This window comes from Centropristis striata, chromosome 20, assembly GCF_030273125.1.
Source record: "Centropristis striata isolate RG_2023a ecotype Rhode Island chromosome 20, C.striata_1.0, whole genome shotgun sequence".
In the NCBI taxonomy this organism is placed as follows: Eukaryota; Metazoa; Chordata; class Actinopteri; order Perciformes; family Serranidae; genus Centropristis; species Centropristis striata.
This window is the reverse complement of record NC_081536.1, coordinates 3991382-4014081: the sequence shown is the minus strand read 5'-3', so window position 1 is coordinate 4014081 and position 22700 is coordinate 3991382. Positions and strand designations below refer to the sequence as shown.

At 40.1% G+C, this 22700-nt stretch overlaps 1 protein-coding gene across 1 annotated transcript in view; it reads left to right on the top strand.

The window, feature by feature from the left end:
• The window catches only part of LOC131993874 (myosin light polypeptide 6-like), a 42644-nt gene that overhangs the window by 2769 nt on the left and 17175 nt on the right, over positions 1-22700 (top strand). Inside the window, exon 2 of the mRNA XM_059359934.1 lies at positions 4248-4318. Coding sequence (XP_059215917.1) covers positions 4248-4318 — 71 coding nt within the window. The remainder of the gene's footprint in view (positions 1-4247; positions 4319-22700) is intronic.

The window sequence follows — 22700 nt, the reverse complement described above, 5'->3', positions numbered from 1 at the left end:
TTTTGGGTAATTTTGTATCTTTTTTTGGTAATTTTGTGTCTTTTTTAAATCATTTTGTGTCTTTTTTGGTAATTCTGTGTCTTTTTTTTGGTAATTTTGTCTTTTTTTTTTTAGCAATTTGAGTTTGAGACCCCCGCCGTAAATCAAAGAATAGCACAAAACTTACTTTTACTGTCATAAACTGTAGGAAACACACAGTTTTGCTGTAAAAATATAACATTTTCATGTAAAGTTAATGGATTTGTGAATGAATGACACAATTACCCTAAAAAAACGTGAATATTCAGTCTAAATGACAGTTTTTGCTGATATTTACATTTAAATTTTGTGTAGAAAAAACCCACTAAGTGTATTTTTACGGTGAACTTCTGGCAACCAAAGCTGCCGGTATATTACTGTAAATTAAACAGATTATTTTGTACACGTGGACTGTGTGTGCCTGTGCAGCGTGTTTGTGTGTGAGCGCCAGAGGAGGGGGTCTAATCTGTGTTTGCGTGTCTTTCTATCTTCGCAGGTGATGATCTGATCTCAGGTGTGTGTGATTGTGTTTGAGGAATCCGGCCCCCCATCTTCCAATCTGTCCATCTCTCAGCGCTCTTGTAGCAGCGGATGAGAGTCCCACCCCTCTGCAGCAGGTGATCACAGGACTCCTTTTCTGTTTTATGGAAACAGGCCTGTCACACTGGTATGTGGCCAGTCTGTTAACACGCAGCACATGAGCTCCGCTATTAACTAGAGCTAGTCACTGCTCCTATTGGACGTTCCTTTAATACTTAGCAACAAAACATATCTTTTTTCCTAGTAATAGAATGTATTTATTTCCAAAATCCCATATAAAACATCCTATTCCCCGCCTCTGGAACTCACTACCACCCCAACTCAGGAACATTGACTCACTCCCCCATTTCAAATCACAACTCAAAACACATCTGTTTAAAACTGCTTATTCCCTCTGATGACAATTACCCTGTCCAATCTATCTATTACTTCTGTGTATTTTATTTTACCCCCGCTCACTGAACAGAATCTCACACGCACAGTTCAGATCAACCAAAAAAGACAAAAAATTATCAAAAAAAGACAGAAAATGACCAAAAAAGACACAAAATGACCAAAAAAAGACACAAAATGACCAGAAAAGACACAAAATGACCAAAAAATGAAACATAATGACCAAAAAAGACACAAAATGACCAGAAAAGACACAAAATGACCAAAAAAATGAAACAAAATGACAAAAAAGACACAAATTGACCACAAAAAAGGACACAGAATGACCAAAAAAGACACAAAGACACAAAATGACAAACAAAAAACCCCACAAAATGACCAAAAAAAGACATTAAGTGACCAAAAACACATGAACACTTTAACACAGTGGAGACAGAGCTGACTTCCAAAATGATTTGGTGACCCCCAGAAATCATCTCGCAACCCCAATTGGGGTCCCGACCCCAAGGTTGAGAACAGCTGCTCTAACCAGTCGTGGAAAAATATTCAGATCCCTTACTTAAGTAAAAGTACTAATACCACACTGTGAAATTACTCCACTACAAGTAAAAGTCCAGCATTCAAAACTTACTGAAGTTAAAGTACAAAAGTAAAAGTACTCATAATGCAGAATGACCCCACTCAGATTGTTATATATATATATATTCTAAATATATTATTATTAATTCATTTATATAAGCAACATTTTCTCAAGGTAGGGCTCATTTAAACTACTTAATATACTGCTGCTTAAATAAATTAAAAAATGTGTAATTACTTTAAATTTGTTGTGTTGTTTATGGAAAATCTTGACCTGAAAAGAAACTTAAGCTGTCAGCTAAATGTAGTGGAGTAAAAAGTACAATATTTGCCTCTAAATGTAGTGGAGTAGAAGTATAAAGTTTCATAAAATTCAAATACTCATGTAAAGTACAAATACCTCAAAATTGTACTTAAGTACAGTACTTGAGGAAATGTACATAGTTACATTCCACCACTGGTTCTAACCATAGCAAAATCCAATTAAAGGGCACATATGAACATGTTTTATTTTCAGAAAATAGCTTGAGATTTGTGTGGAAAGATTATCCTGATTATTCCATGTTGAAACCAGCCTCTCCTTGCCTTATGGGACCTCTCACCCAGTGATTCTCAAAGTGGGGTCCAGGGATCCCCAGGGGTCTGCAATACTCTTCCAGGGGTCTCTGAAAAAAGACAGAAAGTGAACAACAGTGATCCCTATACAGTTCAGAATTTGGCAATTAGAATGCTTTGAATGCTTTTATTTCGGTTACAAAAAACAACAAAAACAACAACAAAAACAAAGACAACAAAATAAAATCATGTTTTTTACAAAAGAATCCATCAGACAGCAACCGAAAAAGGAACAGGCTAAAGCCCCACTAAAGGCTTATTTTTGCCTCTCCTGTACTATCTACATGTATATACATTACATTATATACATTACATTAACTGAGTAATTCACATTGTTACAAAACACATGATACCTTAAACTGAAAAATCAAATTCAATCAAATTTCATTGTAACCCTTGATAATTTTAGATTTTAAAGTCTAACATAGAATTGCACATCTTTATTTCATCATTTAGTCCATAATTCCATAATTTTACACCCAAAACTGACACACATCTGTATTTGAGATTAGTTCTGACTTTCTGAGTTTCAAACATTAGCAACCCCCTTAAGTTATAAATCCCCTGCCTTAATTTAAACATTTCTTGAATACAAACAGGAATTGACATGTTTACCACTCGAAACATAATTTCTAATGTTTTTGAATATACAATGTCCTGAAATTTCAACGTGTGTGATCTTATAAAAAGCTGATTTGTAGAATCACGGTATCCAACTTCATTTATTATAAATAAGATAGCTCTTTTCTGCAGTTTAATTATTGGATCTAGGTTTGTTTTATATGCATTTCCCCAAATTTCAACACAGTATGTATGTATAATTACACTAGACCATCAAGTCACCAAGATGCAGATAGGACAAAAATCTTGAACAAAAACTCTTGAGACAGGCTATGATTGACGTTCTCCCCTCAGCTCTGTGTTTTTGATTACACATCCACCAAATCGCAGCTCTTTTACACACCACTCAGACTGCTCAGATTAAACCAGGCTAGCGAGTAAACATAAATCCAGCATGTCTGTGCACAAGACAGCTGTACATAACCACAGCAACGTTTCTTGCAGCCGTTTTGGTTTTTTTTCTTGCTCCAACTAAAACTCTGAAGGGAGGAGGCTTCGAGTAAGGGCTTGATTTGGATCGGAGATGTCATCTTTAATAAATATCAAGGGACGGTTCACCGCATTGGATGTATATAGCGAGAGCCTGCCTCGCTGTTTGTGGTCGATCTTGCAGATAACATGTAATGGAAGGGTTAGGTGTGTTTTGGATCAATAAGATTACTGTAATTGGCTGGCTGGATTGCTGGGGAAGAACGGCCTGGTTGTCACGGCTGAACAGACCATGACCTAACAGATGATGGAGTTAAACACATAGCGCAGACCGCGTGTACGGTTGCAAATTGAATTTAGGAGAAGAGGAAAACAAAACAGCCTATAATCTATTTGGAAACACAAACAAGAGTATGGTATATGCGTGTGAGTGTGTCGTACAGCAGAATGGCTCCTAGAAAAGGCAAAAAAAAAGTCAATATCCCAACATGGTCTCACAGAAATCCGTGAAATAGCCACGGATTTCGCTTAACTCAAAATCCGTGGAATAGCCACGGAATCGCTCAAATTTCCGTGAAACTGACACAGATTTCTCTACAATGCAAGTTAATGACAGTCATATCCCGTGGCTATTCCAACATACAAAGTGATTTTGTACATTCACTGAGTGAAGATTTAGAAAATAAAACATATATTTCTCGCTAGAAATGTGATCAAAATCCATTTTTATGCAGAAACTAAGTCAAAATATAGATTTTTCACTAAAAATGAGAGAACTGTCCGCCATGTTTTTTGTTCTGACTGCCAGGACCTTGAAAGTCACGTGACTTGGAACAATAGCCACGGGTCATTAACTTGCATTGTAGCGAAATCCGTGTCAGTTTCACGGAAATTTGAGCGATTCCGTGGCTATTCCACGGATTTCTGTGAGACCAGGTTCCAATATCCCTTGTATTGCACATCAACGACTACCTACTCACAGGCCCAGCCCAACATTTAACCTCATTGCTTTACCATTATCAGAGAGGCCTGTTATCTGATCTCTCTGACAGGGGACGGTGAGGAGGCTGAGGAGATACAAGAGATCAGTGGCGGTTCTACACAGGGGCCTCCAGGGGCCCCTGTGAGAACCTAGTCTCACAGAAATCCGTGAAATAGCCACGGATTTCGCTTAATTCAGAATCCGCGGAATAGCCACGGAATCGCTCAAATTTCCGTGAAACTGACACGGATTTCGCTACAATGCAAGTAAATGACAGTCATATCCCGTGACTATTCCTGGAGGCCCCTGTGAGAACCTAGTCTCACAGAGATCCGTGAAATAGCCACGGATTTCACTTAATTCAAAATCCGTGGAATAGCCACGGGATCGCTCAAATTTCCGTGAAACTGACACGGATTTCGCTACAATGCAAGTTAAAGACAGTCATATCCCGTGGCTATTCCATGGATATTTGTTCCTATTGGTTTGTTCCAAGTCACGTGACTTTCAAGGTCCCGGCGGTCAGAACAAAAAACATGGCGGACAGTTCTCTCATTTTTAGTGAAAAAATCAATATTTTGACTTAGTTTCTGCATAAAAATGGATTTTGATCACATTTCTAGCGAGAAATATATGTTTTATTTTCTAAATGTTCACTCAGTGAATGTACATAATCACTTTGTATGTTGGAATAGCCACGGGATATGACTGTCATTAACTTGCATTGTAGCGAAATCCGTGTCAGTTTCACGGAAATTTGAGTGATTCCGTGGCTATTCCACGGATTTTGAGTTAAGCGAAATCCGTGGCTATTTCACGGATTTCTGTGAGACCAGGTTGCCTGTGAAGAAGCCTTTGGCCCCTGCTGTGGCCCCTGTGTCAAATTAATAATAAAATGATCAATTTATAACAATGAACAATGGAACAATTCTAACATTTTTTTGTTCAAACAATATCTCATTATACACAAAATGAACCCAGAATGTGTACATATAATAGTTTAACTCTCTGGAGTCTTATAGGGCTATTTTGTCCATTTTTAAAATCCTTTTCATGTCTTTACGTGTCTTTGTAAGTCATTTTGTGTCTTTTTTGGTCATTTGTGTCTTTTTTTGGTCATTTTGTGTCTGTTGTTGTGTCTTTTTTAGTTATTTTGTGTCTTTTTTTTGTCATTTTGTGTCTTTTTTGTCATTGGTGTCATTTATGTGTCTTTTTTGTGTCTGTTTTAGTTATTTTGTGTCTTTTTTTGGTCATTTTGTATCTTTTTTTTGTCATGTTTATGTCTTCTGTGGGTTTTTTTTGGTTATTCTGTCTTCTCATTTTGTGTCTTTTTTGGTCATTTTGTGTCTTTTTCAAGACATTCAAAGATTTTGAATGCCTAAATATCATCTTTGCCATTTTTTCATGTGCTAATGTGCCCCTCTGATTAAACACTGGCCCCTCCTTGGCCCCCACAGTAAAATTGGTCTAGAACCGCCACTGCAAGAGATGGATAGTCGGGTCATGGTCAGGAAAAAGAGGGAGAGGGATTATATGTGTGTGTGGTTCAGGTGGGTGGTGGCTGTAATTGCTACCTATGAGCCCCCCGGGGAGAGCTCATGATCTGTGGGTGTTGCTGGTGGGCTTGGGGGTGTTTCTTTAATCAAAGCAATATATTACCAACTAAACCTTTTGGCTCCAAGGCCCAGAGCCTTGGAGTGTAAAATTAGCAGTTATTCAAAAAGCTCTGGCTGCTCTGCTCGACTTTGAAAGATCCAAAAATGGCTGTCTTCTTTGTTTCTCCGTGGGTCGTGGAAACATGCTCACCGGCTGATAATTTCTCCTACAGCAAGGGCTGCAAATAAAAAAAAGAAGATCAGTTAGTGTAAACAATCAGTAGGCAGTAAAAGTTTTTTTCCCAATTTTCGACATTTCTTTTTCACCAGTAAATTAGATTACCATTAATGAGGGCAGAATATCATATAGAAAATTGATTAACTTTGTTTTTATGTTGTTGGAAAATGCTTGTTGCAGCTTTTAGCTTGTAGCATTAGCATAGTGTTTGGATGGCTAGCTAAACCAAGCAGCTGCAGATATTTTCACTGTTACTTTTGTTTTAGTAGTCACTCGTACATTACCATTTAGTCAGTCAGAGGACTTTTTATATATGGAGTGTGCAGTGAAAGAGTTGTGTGGTCTATAGGTTAATTTCCAGAATCTTATGCACATGCTAACGGTTTCGAGCTAGAAAAAACAGCCTCCAATCTTACGTAAATGCACTGTTTAAAGGGGAAACTTCTCTTTCTCTTCAGAAACAAGTCAGATGTGAGCTGTGTAATGCTACTCTTCAGTTTCGTAGTAGTGTTAGCACTATACCATGTTTTGAGGAGAGAATGAACTAAAACTCTAACCAGGAGAGACAAAAAATACATGTCACTAAATATATTTTTGATTTATTACATTCTTAAAGACATTTGACCAATATTTAATATAATAATTGACATATGTATTGTGTTTTTTCCCCACCCCTGTTGGTGAAACCATTTCAAACTTCGATTGAATCACTGGATTGATTTCTACCCATGTAACAACAAGTTCTCCAACCTAAACAACAGAAGAGGTTGTGTGTCAGTACCACCCATTACGACAGGTAGGTACATATTACGGCTCGCATTTCACGGTACATATGTACGTATCCTGGCTTGTGGTACAGCAGCGCGTTCCAAAAATAGCACACACGTATGGTGCGGTTGTAAGAAAAAGGCTGCAGTTTCTGTGGATTTATGTTGTAAAACCACTCACCTAGGTTTAGGACAAAAATGTCCTGGTAAGGCGTTATAAGAGACAGTTTAAACAGTAAATAAATGTACGTCAATGCCGAAAGTGATGTAATTACAAGGGTCACGTGACTACTGCAAGTATTGTAAAAAAACGCAAGTTACATTCAAAAACGTGATTCACGTAACTTAAGTTAAAAATCACACAGGACGCAACCCAGCTCTCCTGGGTGGTCCGCTGTTTGTTCAACCCATCCACCACCCGAGCCTCCAACTGAAGGTGGTAATCCGCCTATTTAACTTCACTTGGCTGTCAATCACTTCGTCAGCAAGATGGCGGCGGACACATTACAGCGGAATGTGAAATATGTCAATATCGCTTGTTTTTTTGCTGCTTGTACACGCGACCTATACTGACGTTTTTGAGGGGAGAACAGGCTGAATCATTGGGTTGACTTCTACCCATGTAACCTCCACATACTTGGCTTCCAGCAGACTGAAATGAAAAGCATTACCTTTGTAAAGGTAAAAAGGCATGAGAGGAGGTCGGCAATAGCAAAGGAAGTAGCCAGAAGGCTAATATATCTCTGCATGGCTGCCCTTTGTCTTTGCTTTCTCAACTGTAAATAGTTGGCTATGGGTGCAAAGGACCCAGTTGAGTTTCCTCTGACCCGGCATCTCCTCCCACCGAGTCCCACAATGCAGCGCTGGTGCCAGGGGAAGTGTAGTTTGGGTTCATGCTTGTTTCATTGTGTTTCCAGCATGCCACATCCACAATGGCATGAAAGACGTCTTGCTGGGGGAGGTGGGTGAGGGAGGAAACCGAAGCAGCTGGAGCTCACTAAGCCGAGCGGTTTTTCCATTGCAGTGAGAAAAATGTTTCACTTTTGTCTTGCTGTATCATAACAATAACAACAAGAACGTAGTTTTGTCACAATGCTTTCCCTCGATTCCCGAAGCTGCTGCCGCCTTCTCACATTCACAGAGAGATGTTGTTGTTGCCGGTTTTCGTCGAGCTATTCAGAGCGCGTCCTTGCTTTCTGCCTACGTCACAATGCTTTAAGCTCTTCCTGCTATTTGCAGAAATAATGATGTGATAGTATCTATGTGAAGCAGACATGGGGGCGGAATACCAGACCACAGACTGAGCTGACATTTCCTCGGATTACGTTGTTGTCACACAGCTATAAATAAACAATACAATATGGCTGACCAACAAAAATGGCCGCCCAGTTATATTTCAGACAAGGATTTTACTTGTTTCTGTAGACTTTTTGAATGGGAAAAAAGGAAACTAGTAAAATGATTTATGCATTTTTTTACTAAATGATTATGCTGTAGAATGCAACTTATTTCCTGTGCTATACTGGATTTTTAGAAAGTTGCATTATATTCTGTATATGTCCATGTTTTTGGAAATCTAAGTCTTCAGTCTTGATGGAACAAACATAACCCAGTTTACCTCAAATCAAAGTTTTATAAGGTCAAAGCAGACTGACTGTTGTTGTTGAGGTTTGATTGATTTAAGCAAATCACAGCAGAGGGTGTTATTATGGGTGAGTGAGTCATCCTTATTGCGGCAACCGCAGGCCTGTTCATGTCTCCCAACATCAGTTGGTAACCAGTAAAGTCAGTTATGAAGAGTGCATGTGACGTGACAGTTACACACAGATAATGTGTGATTGTGTGTGTGTTTGTGTGTAAACCAGAGGTGAGTGTATACAGCGTTGCTCAAGCATTGCGGTTTGATTCTTGTGGAAGTGAATGTCTTAAATGTTGTATGCTAAATTAGGTGTTAAAGCAAGCTGCAGAAATTATTGTATAAATGTTACCAAAGTCATCTCGTACACATTTGAGTAATATTGCAATGAGTATCAACACCACTTCAATAATGTAGTTGTGATTTAAATGCATTGCCATTCATGAAAATTTTTATTTTAAAGTATTTCATCAAGAAAATGTCCTGACATAGAAAATTACAGTGAACACTCCCACATGATTGCATAAGAAACTGACAACCGCACCTGCAGCCAGGTTAATTATTTCAATACTGTAACCGCCTCATCAATAACAATAGTAAATCGTGTCAAGACTGTAATTGCACTACATACTTAATTACCTGGAGGGCATAATGTGTTTGCCAGCTTGTGTGTCTACGTGTGTGTATCTGTTCATCTGTCTGTTTGCCTGCAGTCACACTACTGGACCAATCACGCTTAGAGGTGTTTTGCATATTTATGACTGTATGCTCGGTGACCTCTCATGGGTGCAGTTTTATAATATTTGTTAAACCTGTTTTATTGATTGTTTTATATTGTCATCAACTGCTCCAACTGACTCCTCGCTCCTCTTACTCAACTCCTCATTCTTCTGGATGGTAGGGGTTCCAAGTAATCAACAACTGTTTCAGTTACATAGCAAAGACAACTAAGAAAATACAACAAAGAACTAAGAAAAACAAGCCTCACCTAGTCTTTTTCAGGCCAAATTTTGCACATGCTCTGTGTATGCATTGCTGTGCATCCGGTAACCTCATGCTTTTCATTTCAGCGCCTTGAAATATCAAGTTTAACTGCAGGATCACAATCGTTTTTATTCGTGTTACAACACCACTGTTAACGTTATATTTAAAGTAACTGCTATTGCTGTTTTGTACCTGTTGTGAAAATCCCAGATAAATTGGAAAATACTCATGCATACTCATACTCAAAATCATGCAGAAGTGCACACAGCTCAGTGGATTTCATGGCCTTGTGATCGCCTGGTGACCTGTCCAGGGTGTACCCCATAAAGGATAAGCAGTTACAGATAATGGATGGGTGATGGATGCACATCTTTAATTTGGATGCCTTACACTTTGAAAGCTGGGTCGGAGTCTGCTTCAGTTACATAGCAAAGAGAACTAAGAAAAAATAACCAAGAACTAAGAAAAACAAGCCTCACCTAGTCTTTTTCAGGCCACATTTTGCACATGCAAAATGTATGCATTGCTGTGCATCAGGTAACCTCATACTTTTCATTTCAGCCCCTCACAAGTTTAACGACAGGATCACAATCCTTTTTATTCCTGTTTCTTGCACAAGACATGCCAGTGTAAAAAACACCACTGTTAACGTTACATTTAAAGTAACTGCTATTGGTGCTCCGTATCTGTTGTGAAAGTCCCAGATAAATTGGAAAATGCTCATGTGTGTATTAACAATATCATCCAGAGGTGCACACAGCTCAGTGGATTTCATTGCCTTCTCCAGGACCTGTGTCTGGATGACTGCAGGTACAGCATTTATACACTGGCATGTATCCAAAATGAATAGATTTTTACTGTTATTTAAATGCAATCAGTATGCAATAAATACTACAACATGATGCCTTGTCTGGCCTAAGACGGCAAGCGGACAACTTTTAAAATGTTGTTTTTCTCAGCCCTGTGATCACCTGGTGACCTGTCCAGGTTGGACCCCGCCTCTTGCCCAATGTCAGGAATTGGCTCCAGCTCCCAGTGACCCCTTACAGATAATGGATGGGTGAGGGATGCACATCTTTAATTTAGGTGCCTTACACTTTAAAGCTGGGTCAGCCAGTCAGTTAGATTTGTGGATACATCCAGATCCTGTTTCTATGTAATTGGCCTAATGTATCCCAAGCTTTTTCATCCCAACCTTCCACCTGTGGCTTCTTGGGAGAGCATAGTTACACATCTTTGGGTAATTGGTTCCAGAATTCAGATGTTTACCTTCAGAATCAACCAATTTCTGATATTTTAAAGTCAGAGGTAACTCATTTGACTCTACCCTGTGTGAGACTATAGTCATAAAGTGACAAATGATTGATGGGCATGCAAGGGCAAGCTCCGCATCAGCATCAAGTGCGCCCTGAGGCAACACACTGACTCAGAGACACACAAACATATTGTATCCATGCACACTTATACACTCTCGCAGATTTATAGTTCTGGTCCTGGAGGCATGAGTTACTCGCTGTCTCCTCTTAAGATGTAGCCACTCACCCAGAAAATAATGACCCTTGGAGCGGCAGTCAATCATTGCTGCCCAAAGAACATTCAGTCCCCTGGAAAGCTGCAAATTTATGAGAGGACTCATATGATCTGGGTTTCCCATAGGACGTACCCACACAATCAGGCCCCGGAGAACACTTATGTATCTGTCAGAGCACTCTGGTTGCCGTATTACCAGCATAAACAAACTATAAAGAGTTTGGTTGAGATTACACAGATACGGCTGCTTAATCATAGTCATACATTAAACCACTTCCAAATAAACATATAATTATAAACCTGGTTTAATTATTTCTTCTAACTCATTATGTGTCATTAAAACATTTTGACCTTTACTCTTGTTCTTTCATCTTGTGGTGCCTCCTATATATGTTGGGGTAGATATGGCCCTGCTTAAGAACCCTAATGGGGATTTACTTCCCTTGGGGTTGTGAGGGGATTGTACCTATGACCTCCATTTACAGGTCCACATTACTTAACACCAGGCCAACCTGCCAATCTAATGGCTGCTAGTTTAAATCCCCAGATATGTTATTGTGGTTCTCCTTCAGGTGTGAGTGTTTGATCCTCCCAATTCAACTGCTGCCCTCAGGCTACTGCTCTAAATAGGAGTGGACTCTTACTGAACTGCTTTCAGTAATTCATCTAATGTACAATGCACTCAAGCTCTTTGAAATATGATCGTTTATTGGTCCTCGTTCAGGGCGACAACATTAACTGCTTAACAAAACAAAGGAAATTTAAAATTACACAATCTATATGTATAATTATCCAAAGATCCCAGCTCACCTCATCTCATCTGTCAAGACATGACTCAGAGCCTGTGGTGACACATTAGCCAAAATAAACCTGCTCCAATTGTTTGCAGATCGACCAGGCTAATTAAACAAGAACAAATCCAGTCATGTGTTAATAATCCATGCGTGGAACAGGTCGAGTCTTGTTTGGCCTCACCTACAGCAGAGTTCAGTAGCTGTATACTCTGGCTGGGGCTCTACAGCAACTGGGATTTCCTTTCTGCTCTAATGGAGTACACCAATTTTGGTATATTGGTCTGTTGGATATGTTTAACTGTTGGAAAGAAAGACATCATAGGCATCCATGTGTCCCAAATCATTTGACTGTTGACTAAAACAGGGCATGAAGGTCAGGTAGAAGGTGGATGATGACTCTTAGCTAACACCTCAGAAACATCCATACAATGTTTATGTTGATATGGCTTGTCTGGTACTTTGTAAGGTAATATGACATCAGAAATGTTATTTCTAACAGAAGCTGATGTTAGATTCCCATGAGGCCGCAATGGGCCCAACAGACGTAAATCCAGTACGGCTGCTTCTGGGATTGATGCCAGACTTGTGATAAATGTCATGTCAGAGTCTAGTCCAATTTCGGGTGCCAGCACTGCCCCAAACCTAACTCAAGTGCTGCTTGGTTGAGCTGATTCTCAGCAAATCAGCCAAAGTCTGGAGGACCGCATTGTTCCAACGTCCCATTGGTCCAGTGCTTAGATATATGGGTCCAATATATGGGCCCAAGTAGAGCCTAGTTATCAGTGTATCCATGCGTTGTATTTACAGCTACAGAAGAGAAATAAATCTCTTTCCACCGGCGTCTGTGGAATACTGTTTTTATTACCAGTTATGTTACTGCTATAGCTTAGAACCAATCATTGTTGAGAGCCACAGTTGTTTTAAGGTTATTAGTACAAAAAACCCCAAACCCTGACAAATAATAAATGGAAAATACCAATTATTTAAGCTGTAGACTATAACTCTCCTGATTCATCTGACATCTGTTCACACACACTTAAAAATGAGTGTGGATCAAGATGTTGTAGAGTAGAGAAACTGTGTTTCTCTACGAAGCATATAGCTCTCTCTGATGACATAAATTGGTACAGTTGTCCTTATACATGGAAACATCTCAGAAAGTACTCCTTATTGTTTTTATTCACAAGCTGGAGCCACATTTTCTGGTGGCAACCGCCAGCAAAACTGATTGGTAATAAGTAGAGATTTACTATGTATAAGAGAGACCTAACAGTTGTATGTAAACATGCATAGCCCTCTAGCTACCTTTTTGTTAATTGATTTATAATAATAATTCTACATACATGTGCAGAAAGCAAGCATCTTTGTCCACTGCTATGTTGAGAATGGGGTATTAAATACTTGAAAAATCTCCATTTAAAGGTACATTTTGAACGGATACCAAATGTGTGATTAATTTGCGGTTAACTTTGGACAATTATGTAATGAATCGACTGACAGCCTGAGTAAATACTCTTTAGAGAAACCTTTTTTGGCTCTTCGTTGCACTGACAACTTGGCCGAACTTGGCGTAACTTGGCTGTCTGTCTGAGTGTACATAGTTTCAAATTGTATGTAGTAAGACAATTCCAAAAGACTGTCAATGTATAATACCCATTGCATGGGACCACTTACATATGCTAAAATATTAGCATGGTAAATGTTAGTTTGAATGATTTCGCAGACTTATTTTCTCATATTTAATGGAAAGGTTGACTCCATACATCGGTATGTCCCTGTGTTATATGAGAACAATATGCTGCATTGGATATATTTTAATGCTACTTCAAACCCAGGAGACTGTGTGCTGTTCCCTGTGTGCATGTGTGTTAAAAGGCTGCAGGGTGGAGACTAGTGACTGTGCATGTGGAGACCCACTTTGCCAATGGTGACAGAATCCCTCAGCGTTCGCCAAACCCAGAAGGAGATAGAATCAGTCAACGCGAGCCGAGCCTGGAGTGAGACAGCAGGCTTACTGACCCTGTGTTCAGACCCTGAAGCCTCCATATAGAAGGAGGGGGAAAGGTCTCAACACTTTCAGGCTGCTTACCTGCTGCACAGCCATAAAAGGAGCCTCTTGTATAATCATCACCATCATCATCATCACTTTGTTGATTCCCAGTAAAATAGTAAGTGGTCCAAGTGGTGAGTGACAGAGGTGTTGTGTTCATAAGGTCTTAGTTGCTGTTTCACACCTTTTGTATGAACTTTATATGTATTTATTTGAATTGTGAGTGTTAATATGGGATTATTTGCATTTTCACAATGTATTCTTTTCACTCTGTCATGCTTTTATGTGTTAGCATGTGTGTTTTTCTGTGTTAGTGTGTCACTGTCTGTGTATGTGTGTGTGTGTGTTAGTGTGTTTCCAGTAGACTGGCATAATGGCTGAAGGCCCGGCCATGAGAAGCAGCAGGATGACATCAGAGGACAAACTGTACTCATAACAATGTTCGTTTCCACGTAAACGGACAGCCACTTTGGCTCTGTCTCCACGGCGTCGGCTCTCACCTCCAATCACCGTCCAGCATCATCGTCTCCTTCAGGGGGTCGTCCAATTACGTCGTCCCTCCAGCCTTGACCTCCACGCTGACTGCAAACGATCCATTTCACAATTCGCTTTCCCATTCTTTGCCTTTGTAGCTCTTTCTTTGTCCCTCTGCTTCTGTCTCTTGCCATCCGCCTTTTTTCCCTTCCTCTCTTTCCATCCCTCCCTGTCTGTTTCTGTCTTTCTCTTCCTCTTTCTCCTTCTGTGTTGTTGGTGATGGCTGTTTTTCTTGGCGGGTGAAGAGGCTCGATGGTGGTTTGGTCCCAGTGACAGTGCACATTTTCCCCTCTTCCCTTCCTTTTCTCTGACGGTCTATTCTTGGCTGTGCGTCCTCAGCAGTTTATAGGCGTTGCTCTCCCAAGGCGTTACGCTAATTGTTGTTCCATTTCCCCATCGCTACATCACTGCATCTGAATGTGTGACCGCTTGTGTGCGTGCGTTTGTCTTTTTCAGCTTGTGATCATTCAATCAGTTTTGTATATTTGTGCAAAAAGTGTGTTTGTACGCACTTCCTTCTGTTTAAGTGTGTACATTTTGGATATTTACGTGTGTGGGTGTCACTTATCACCCCAGCATCTCTTGATTTAGGAAACCTGACATGGTTGCCAGTGTTCCACAGGGAGCGAGGCAAGTGTTATGTAATTAGACCTAGTTCTATGGATGCTGCAGATGTCTGCGAGTGTCTTAGTGTGTGTACGTGTGTGCGTGGGTGGGTGTTATGGTTAGCTATCCATCTCCAGGGCATCTGCTCTCCATTATGTTTTAATGGATGACAGATAAGAACATGACAAACGGATGCAGAATGCCGGAGAGACGCCTCGGCAGCCCCACTGGGGGAGCTAGAGATTCATGGCAGAGAAAGAGAACTCTATATTTTTCCATCTCTCCTTCCCCCTCTTCCCACCAGGGACCCAGAAAACTAAGCCAAATAATTTTTGACGATAATTTTTATGATTTGTGTTGGCTCTGCCTCGGTGCCAGATGGGTGGGATTTGCCACATAGAACAATACAATGAGTGCCAGAACTATTAGACAATCATTTGAAAGTATTTGAAAGTCAGTTTGTTGAACTTTTCTGTGGCTGGCAACCTGACATGACACTATTTGAGCTGTTTTAATGGTGTAAACCCCACCTAACCTGCTGGTGCTCCAAGCAGGTTAAAGTAAATGTTCAAGATTATTTGACCCGGGTCTGTTACCCTTTCAGTCTGTTCCCATTTAAATCATCATGGCTCTCTTCCCCCATTGACCGCCTTTCTCTTCCTCCATTTTTACAGCCAACTAATCAAATCTGAAACTTTTTTATAAAGAAGGGACTACTTGAATAAACACGTCCATGGCAGATCGACAACCCCATAGTTAAAGTAAGTACACACTAAAAATCACTTAGCGTCAGTATACCACTGACGCAATTCTGGATTTACTTTACTCATTCACCAATGGATTGTTTTGACCCGATGGATCAAAACCACTGATTGTCTTGCATGGTTTTCTACCCACGGGTACCTTGGTTAATTATTGTGTTGGTGCTACCACAGAAATAGAATAGGAGTAGAATGGAGATTCCCAGGATGGTCAAAGCCGCCATTTTAATCTCAACCATTGACATAGCAAAGAATTGTAGCTGACTTCTGTATAAACCAACTTGTGGCAGGTCACAGAGTCACTGAGGGGAGGCAATAATGGCCAGACAAGCAGTGGACTGGTCCAAAGCATGGAAAGCCAGCTGCTAAATGAGTAAAATTTAACAACTTAATGCCACAGCGTTGGAAAGCACATTGGTCTTGCCAGATGGTCGGAGCTGGCTGATGCTATGCTATGCTAGGGGTGGGACTTAGCACTTAAAACTAGGCAGCTGTCTGTCCCCAGGTCTGCTCCGAAGTTTGGCAGTATTTCTTCGAAACATTACAGGTCAGAATAACTAAGGTTTTGTAAGCGGTTTCTCAAGGGTCACCTGGGAATCAAAAATGACCAGAGTTTATTTCTGGAAAGCACAGATTCACCACTGTGATTATTGGTTTGTTTAACCCATGCAAAGTTTAAAACGACAATTCTCTGTTTTACAGGCCGAACTATTCCTTGGCCAGGACCACAAATGTGAAAGTGAAAAAAGCAAATGAGCTCATTTCCCAGAATTTAGTTCTTAAACACCTTTTCTGTATAGACAGTCATGCAAAATGGAAAGATTTGAATCGTTAACCAGGTTTCAAAAATACAGCTGGACATCATTGACATAGCAATTGTAAGTGACACAGTAAAACTGACTGATAATGTGCCCTAAAAGCAGCATGCAAAGGGAGAATATGACAGGTCCCATGATTGACACTTGAGGAACTCCAAAGGTCAGAGAGCCACACTATCATGACTCTTTCTCAGCCAACTGGAGATCATATAAATAGAAAGAAATGTATTCAAGAGCTAATCCAGATACCCCAAAGTACTTCTTCATGTGATCTAATAAAATACTATGATCTATGGTATCAAAAGCAGCACTTAAATCAGAACTTAGAAGCAGCTTTCAACACGATTGGCCTGCAACAAGTCGTCATATGTGACTCTAAGGACAGTACGTGCTGTACCTCTGAAGGAAAAGATAAATATCCCTCCGTTCTCCCTCTTACGTTGCTTCTTTTCCCCTCTGTCCCTTCTTTTGCTTCTCCTGGATCACCTCGCATTTTTCCAGATGGTCTTTTCACACTCCATTCATTCTGCTTGGACAGCAGGAAGTCAAGCCTGTATGGGACACTGGGACATAAATGCGTCCCCCTTGGATGCAGATCCACCCATTGGAAATTAATTGGAACTCTGGGTTCTCTGGGATCTTCCAAGCTAGCACTGCCAAACCCGCCACCAAGCCAACAAAATGAGTTATGGTGTTAGTTGACCGTGATTTAACTGCCTTTTGCTCCACTCCTCTGCTCACTGTTTTCCCCTTTCTTATCCTCTTGCCATGCCGGAACTTGATTTCCAAATGTGAGACAGTTTAATCTTTATCTGGCTTTACTGGTGCTTGGTTTAGCGTGAGGTATTTTTATCAGTTGTCAGTGGTATTGTATTGCAACCAATAAAAACGTGTCAGAAATCGAATTCTCTCACACACTTTTTCTATAATCGCTTCCCTCCTTCTTTACCTCTACTCCACCCCCCCAGCCAACCAAGGTCTGGTTCTCATTGCCGCTCTCTGTTGGAGCGCCAGCATACGTCAGAATCTCCCTGTGGCCTCTTCAAATAAAGACACTAATGCACATGACTTAAACCAAGTGCTATTCCAGTAACCATCTTCCTCTGACACAAATCAGGTGTACTGGTTGGACTCCTGTCCTGTGTTACGACCCCTCTTTGAGACTTTCAGAGTGGGGTCCTGGAAACAACACGATTTATGGCTGCTGAGTGTTTGAAATGCAACACTGCTTACAGGCAGCCCATAGGTCTTCAATTAAAGCCTTGCGTAGACAAGGAGATGTTACTGCTGAAACTGAAACTCTCTTCCAGTTCTCAAACGTTACAAGGCATTAAAGGAATAGCTCTTTTTTTTTCAGAGTTTGATGAGAAGATTGAGAACACGTGTCTGTCCATCAATATGTTGGTTAGCTCAGCTTATCATAAAGACGGGAAACAAAGGGAAACAGCTTGTGCGGCTCTTTGCAAAGGCAACAAAGTACACCAACCAGGACCTCTAACCTATGGTTTATATGTTTGATTTTGTTTGTTTGATTTCTACAAAAAGCTGGGCTAGACTGTTTCTACGTCAGGTGCAGTGCTATCTTTATGTCCTGCTGTAACCATGAAGCTGCCAAGCACAAGAAACCCCAGGAAACCGCTGTGGCCAGCTGTCTTTTTACAAGTAAATAGTCCTCTACATTACCTCCTGATAAAACCACAAATTGTTTTTTTTACACTTCAGTTTTTAAAGTGGAAACAACTTTTTCATTTTCCTCAGAGCCGAGCAACTACCAACAACAACACGGGACACGCTGTATTTTTAGGAGAAGAAACAAAGATGTGCATTGCTATTCCTGGTTCATTGTAGCTCCTAGTTCGCTTTACGGTGTAGTGTTGTAACAGCAATTAGCTCCATCGACCACATCAAAGCTGCACCTGGTGGAATCCAGGGGTTAGCAACATGGCTACAGCTAGCAGCCTGGCTACAGTCCGAAGCAACAACCAATTGTAAGAATCACGATTCCAATCACAAAAACCCAGATCTCAGTGCTTTAATAAAAAAACAGTAAAACTCCTGGTAGAATTAATATGTAGGCAGGTTTCCACATCCGCTATATCCGCTACCTGGAGTAGTGGAAATGTGCTGCATTGACAATGTGGAAGAGAATAAACTGTATGCCACCATGATACAGAGTATGCAGCATCTATGTTATTATTTTATTACCTTCATAATTCCAAAACCTCCTTTGTGACATAATTCGAGCCTTCATTTTCCCAGGAGATCTTACCTGGTGACAGACAGAATTGCATAGTGAAAGCAAAGCTTATAGGGAACAATCTGAAGGTCAACAGTGTCATCTTCTTTAAGTAATAACAGTGTACGAACAACATTTACTCCATTATCCTAAATTAAAGCAAAAAAAGTTTTCTATTGAAACCTTAAGCAATTGCTATATAACTGGGAGCTAGCTTTTGTTACCTTTGGGCAGCCATCCTTTATACTAAGCATAAGAAGTAAACTGAAACTTTATTTGGTCTTACCATTATTGTAGCGAGGAAAATCAGTAGATAAAAGTTTTAGGTAAAGTCATTGTGACACAAACTGTGAGCAGTACAGATATCAAACATGTTTGATACAGATGGGACTTACTCCAGACACTGTTGCATTATTCCATAACAGCGGGGGCTGGGCTGACCTTCTCCCAGCAGGGTCACAACAAGACCTGCCAAATATGTGCTCTGACAATTTGACTTGAACCAGTTTTGTTTGTTGGCATTAAGCCTAAAGAGCTTTACTCCAGACCTACATGAGTGGTAGTAGTGTGTTGTGTTACTAGGAGTCTTATTGTGTGTATGTGTGTGCATTTTCATGCATGAATTTGTCAGCCATGTCTATGTTTGAATGCATGCAGACACATATTAACCATTTATTGACGTGTCATATACACTGGGAGTAGAGCCTATATGTCAGATCAGCATCTGTATATGTGTGCATCTATGTGTGCTTGCGCATGCATGTGGACAGGAAATCCAAATATTTCTGCAAATCTGTATTTGTGTGTACACAATCATACTTGTGTGTGAATGTTTGTGTGTTTATACACTAATTGACCCTGTGTTACTGTGTAAGTGTGTTAATAAGGATTGCAACACATTTAAAAGGCCTAGACTTGTGCAATCAGTGCAGATTTTCTGGATAGGTGTGTGCGTGCGTGTGTGTGTGTGTGTGTGTGTGTGCGTGTGTGTGTGTGTGTGTGTCCATGAGTCAGTGGTTGGAGGTGGGGTGTAGGTGTTGAGAGACACCTAATCCTTGAGTACAAGCACAGGCCTGGCTGGAGCATTGCCAAGGACAAAGGTAATATTCTCTATTTTTTTCTGTCAGCACACACACACATGATTGTACTACTGTGAGAATAAAAGGTACAGCACTTATTTAAAAAAAAGCCAAAATCAAAGGTTGAGCTTCCATGTAAAAGAGTGACCTATGTCTACTGAATGAGGGGGTGTTGGTGCATGAAATTTGCACGTTAACTTTTGTTAGTGGCAGTGTCAGGGGTCACAGTTCTTCATTTGACACAATAAATTAAAATCTTAAAATGTACCTAGAAAAGTGGCCAAATAGCAACACTCATACCGAAAGTGTACAGTGTGTTTCACCCCCTATGCATGTAATAATTACTGCCACTGTAGCAATTTATTTTAAGACTGTTAACAACATTTTTAATACCATTCCATACTATTACCAAGTTTCAGAGAACACAGTAACCCAACTATTTGAGCAGTGGTGATCTCTTTTAAGAAATTCCTTCTGGCACAGAACTGAACAATTAACTCTGAGTAGGTGATTTTGTAAAATCATGTTTTGCCTTTATTAAGTGCAACTTTTTCATCGTCAACCACTCTTTCTTGCTGGTCTTTATTAGAAAAACATCACCAAAGTTTGCTTGTGGAGTACCCCAGGGATCCGTCCTAGGCCCCATTATCTTCTCAATTTACTGAGAATATATGCACAAATTACAAAAACGGGCAAAACAACCAGACAGAAAGTAAAAAACAATCACAAAGTAACAAAAAAATCTACATAGTGACACCAAACAGCTACAAAAAGACACAAAATACACAGAGATCACAAAGAGAGACAAAACTACAATTTACAAAAAGGCTCAAAAGAAGCAACAAAAAAATTACAATAGACCAAATCATTTTCAAAGTAACAGGAAACAACTACAAAGATACACAAAACAACTACAACGATACACAAAACAACTACAAAGAGATGCCAAACAACTACAAAGATCCAAAACTCTATCCGGAAGTCCAAGTGTTAAGGGGAAACCTTTTTTCCTATGTCCTGAAATTAACTTACAAGTAATTTACAAATTGAATTTGGTTTTACACGTGACAAGAAACGCAGACTTCTGGGTCAAAGTATGGGGTTGGTTTCACCTATACATCACCCTTCCCACCCACCCTAAAACTGACTTTGAGCTCTTTATATTACTTCCACTAGTTGCGCCTAGTATTGCCACTGATAGTAGTGCATTTCATACAGAAGCTAATGGGTGCTTTGTATGCCAGTATCTGACTCTGAGTTTCAGGTAAGTTGGATAAGTATAAGCCTGGAGAGACACACAGACAGAATATATCCTCACATGACAATAGCACTCTTCATGTTTTATAACAGTGACCCAAATGACGAGCTCTGGCCGCCTCTGAGTCTGCTCGCCATTCAATCAGCCTGTCTCTGATTATTGAATGGTGAGCATCTCCATCTTTTGTCCATGGTGGTTTGAAATGCAGAACCTTGATGAGGCAAAGCATGAGGTAAGCTTTTTGAGTGTTTATAATGGGCCTTAAGGAGACTTATGGAGGATTCTGTGGGATTTCCAAAGGATCGCTTGGGTTAATAACGGCAGTCTTGTTGGGTCCTGCTTTTGAGTGACAAAGGGAATGCTGGTTGGCAGGGAAAGCAACACCTCCATGCATGTATGCAAAAACAAAAGGATGCACATTACCTCAGACCTGCAATTGTTGTGGTGAGGTGAAACCTGCAGCAATGTTTCAGGAGCTCTCCTCATCTGATAGGCCTGTTTGTAAATGCTAGAACAGATCAGTGGAAACTGCAGTGGCGTGCTCACACTCCCACACAAAAACACACACACAGGCACACACATCTGTAAAGTATCATGGCCCCCCATCCACCAGGGAACTATTGCTGGGCTCTTGAAAAACAGACAGCAATCACCATGTGAGAGAATGAAAAGCAGCAGAGCGTGTAAAGAGAGGGGGAACTATAGGAATGGCAAAATACCACAGCTTTACATCCTGCTTTCTTAAACTATTGGTTAGAGCCCAAAATTAATCAGGGGTTTAGTTTTTGTTTGTTCCAAATGTAAAGGAACACCAAGATGCGTCAAGAAGCATGTTTTAGTTCATTCATTGGAGGCCGCAGGCAGCAGTGACGTGACATTATAAATTCAATTTTTTTCCCCCCTACACACACTGTAAAAAAATAATCTGTTTAATTTACGGAAAAATACCGGCAGCTGTGTTTACCAGAACTTCACTGTAAAAATTACAGTGAGTGGGAATGTAAATATCAGCAAAAACTGTCATTTAGACTGAATAATCCTGTTATTTTTTTAGGGTTATTGTGTCATTCATTCACACATCATGGTATTTCTCCATAAATTTTGCATGAAAATGTTATATTTTTACAGCAAAACTGTGTGTTTCTTCCAGTTTGTGACAGTAAAAGTAAAAGTTTTGTGCTATTCTTTGATTTACGGTAATTAAAAGTGTCGGTGATATACAATTTTTCATTTTACGCCCTATTTCTGATGTATTTGACAATGTTTTACTGTTATTTCTACAAACATTTTTTACAGTGCAGTTCTGGGAAAACAAATTTATCCTTCTGCTTCCTCAGACATTTCTGGATTTTGTCACTGAGAAGAAAAGGGGACACAAAGTTGTCTGATGTTTTGAAGTATGATAATATGTAAATAAATGTGCAAAATGTGTTTTTGTTTTCAAATTGAAGGTATTTTTGTGTGTTTTCAGGTTAAGGCCTTCCTGCCCGGTCTCAGATACCGACACTTTGTCATGGCCCTCAGCCCCTTGTACCGTATGAAACCAAGAATCAATGTTGTTATTCGTAATCAACCTGCATAATTGCATCCGTTATATCGTGAAAGCAGTTGTTTTCCAGCCCTACCCTGTTCTTTTA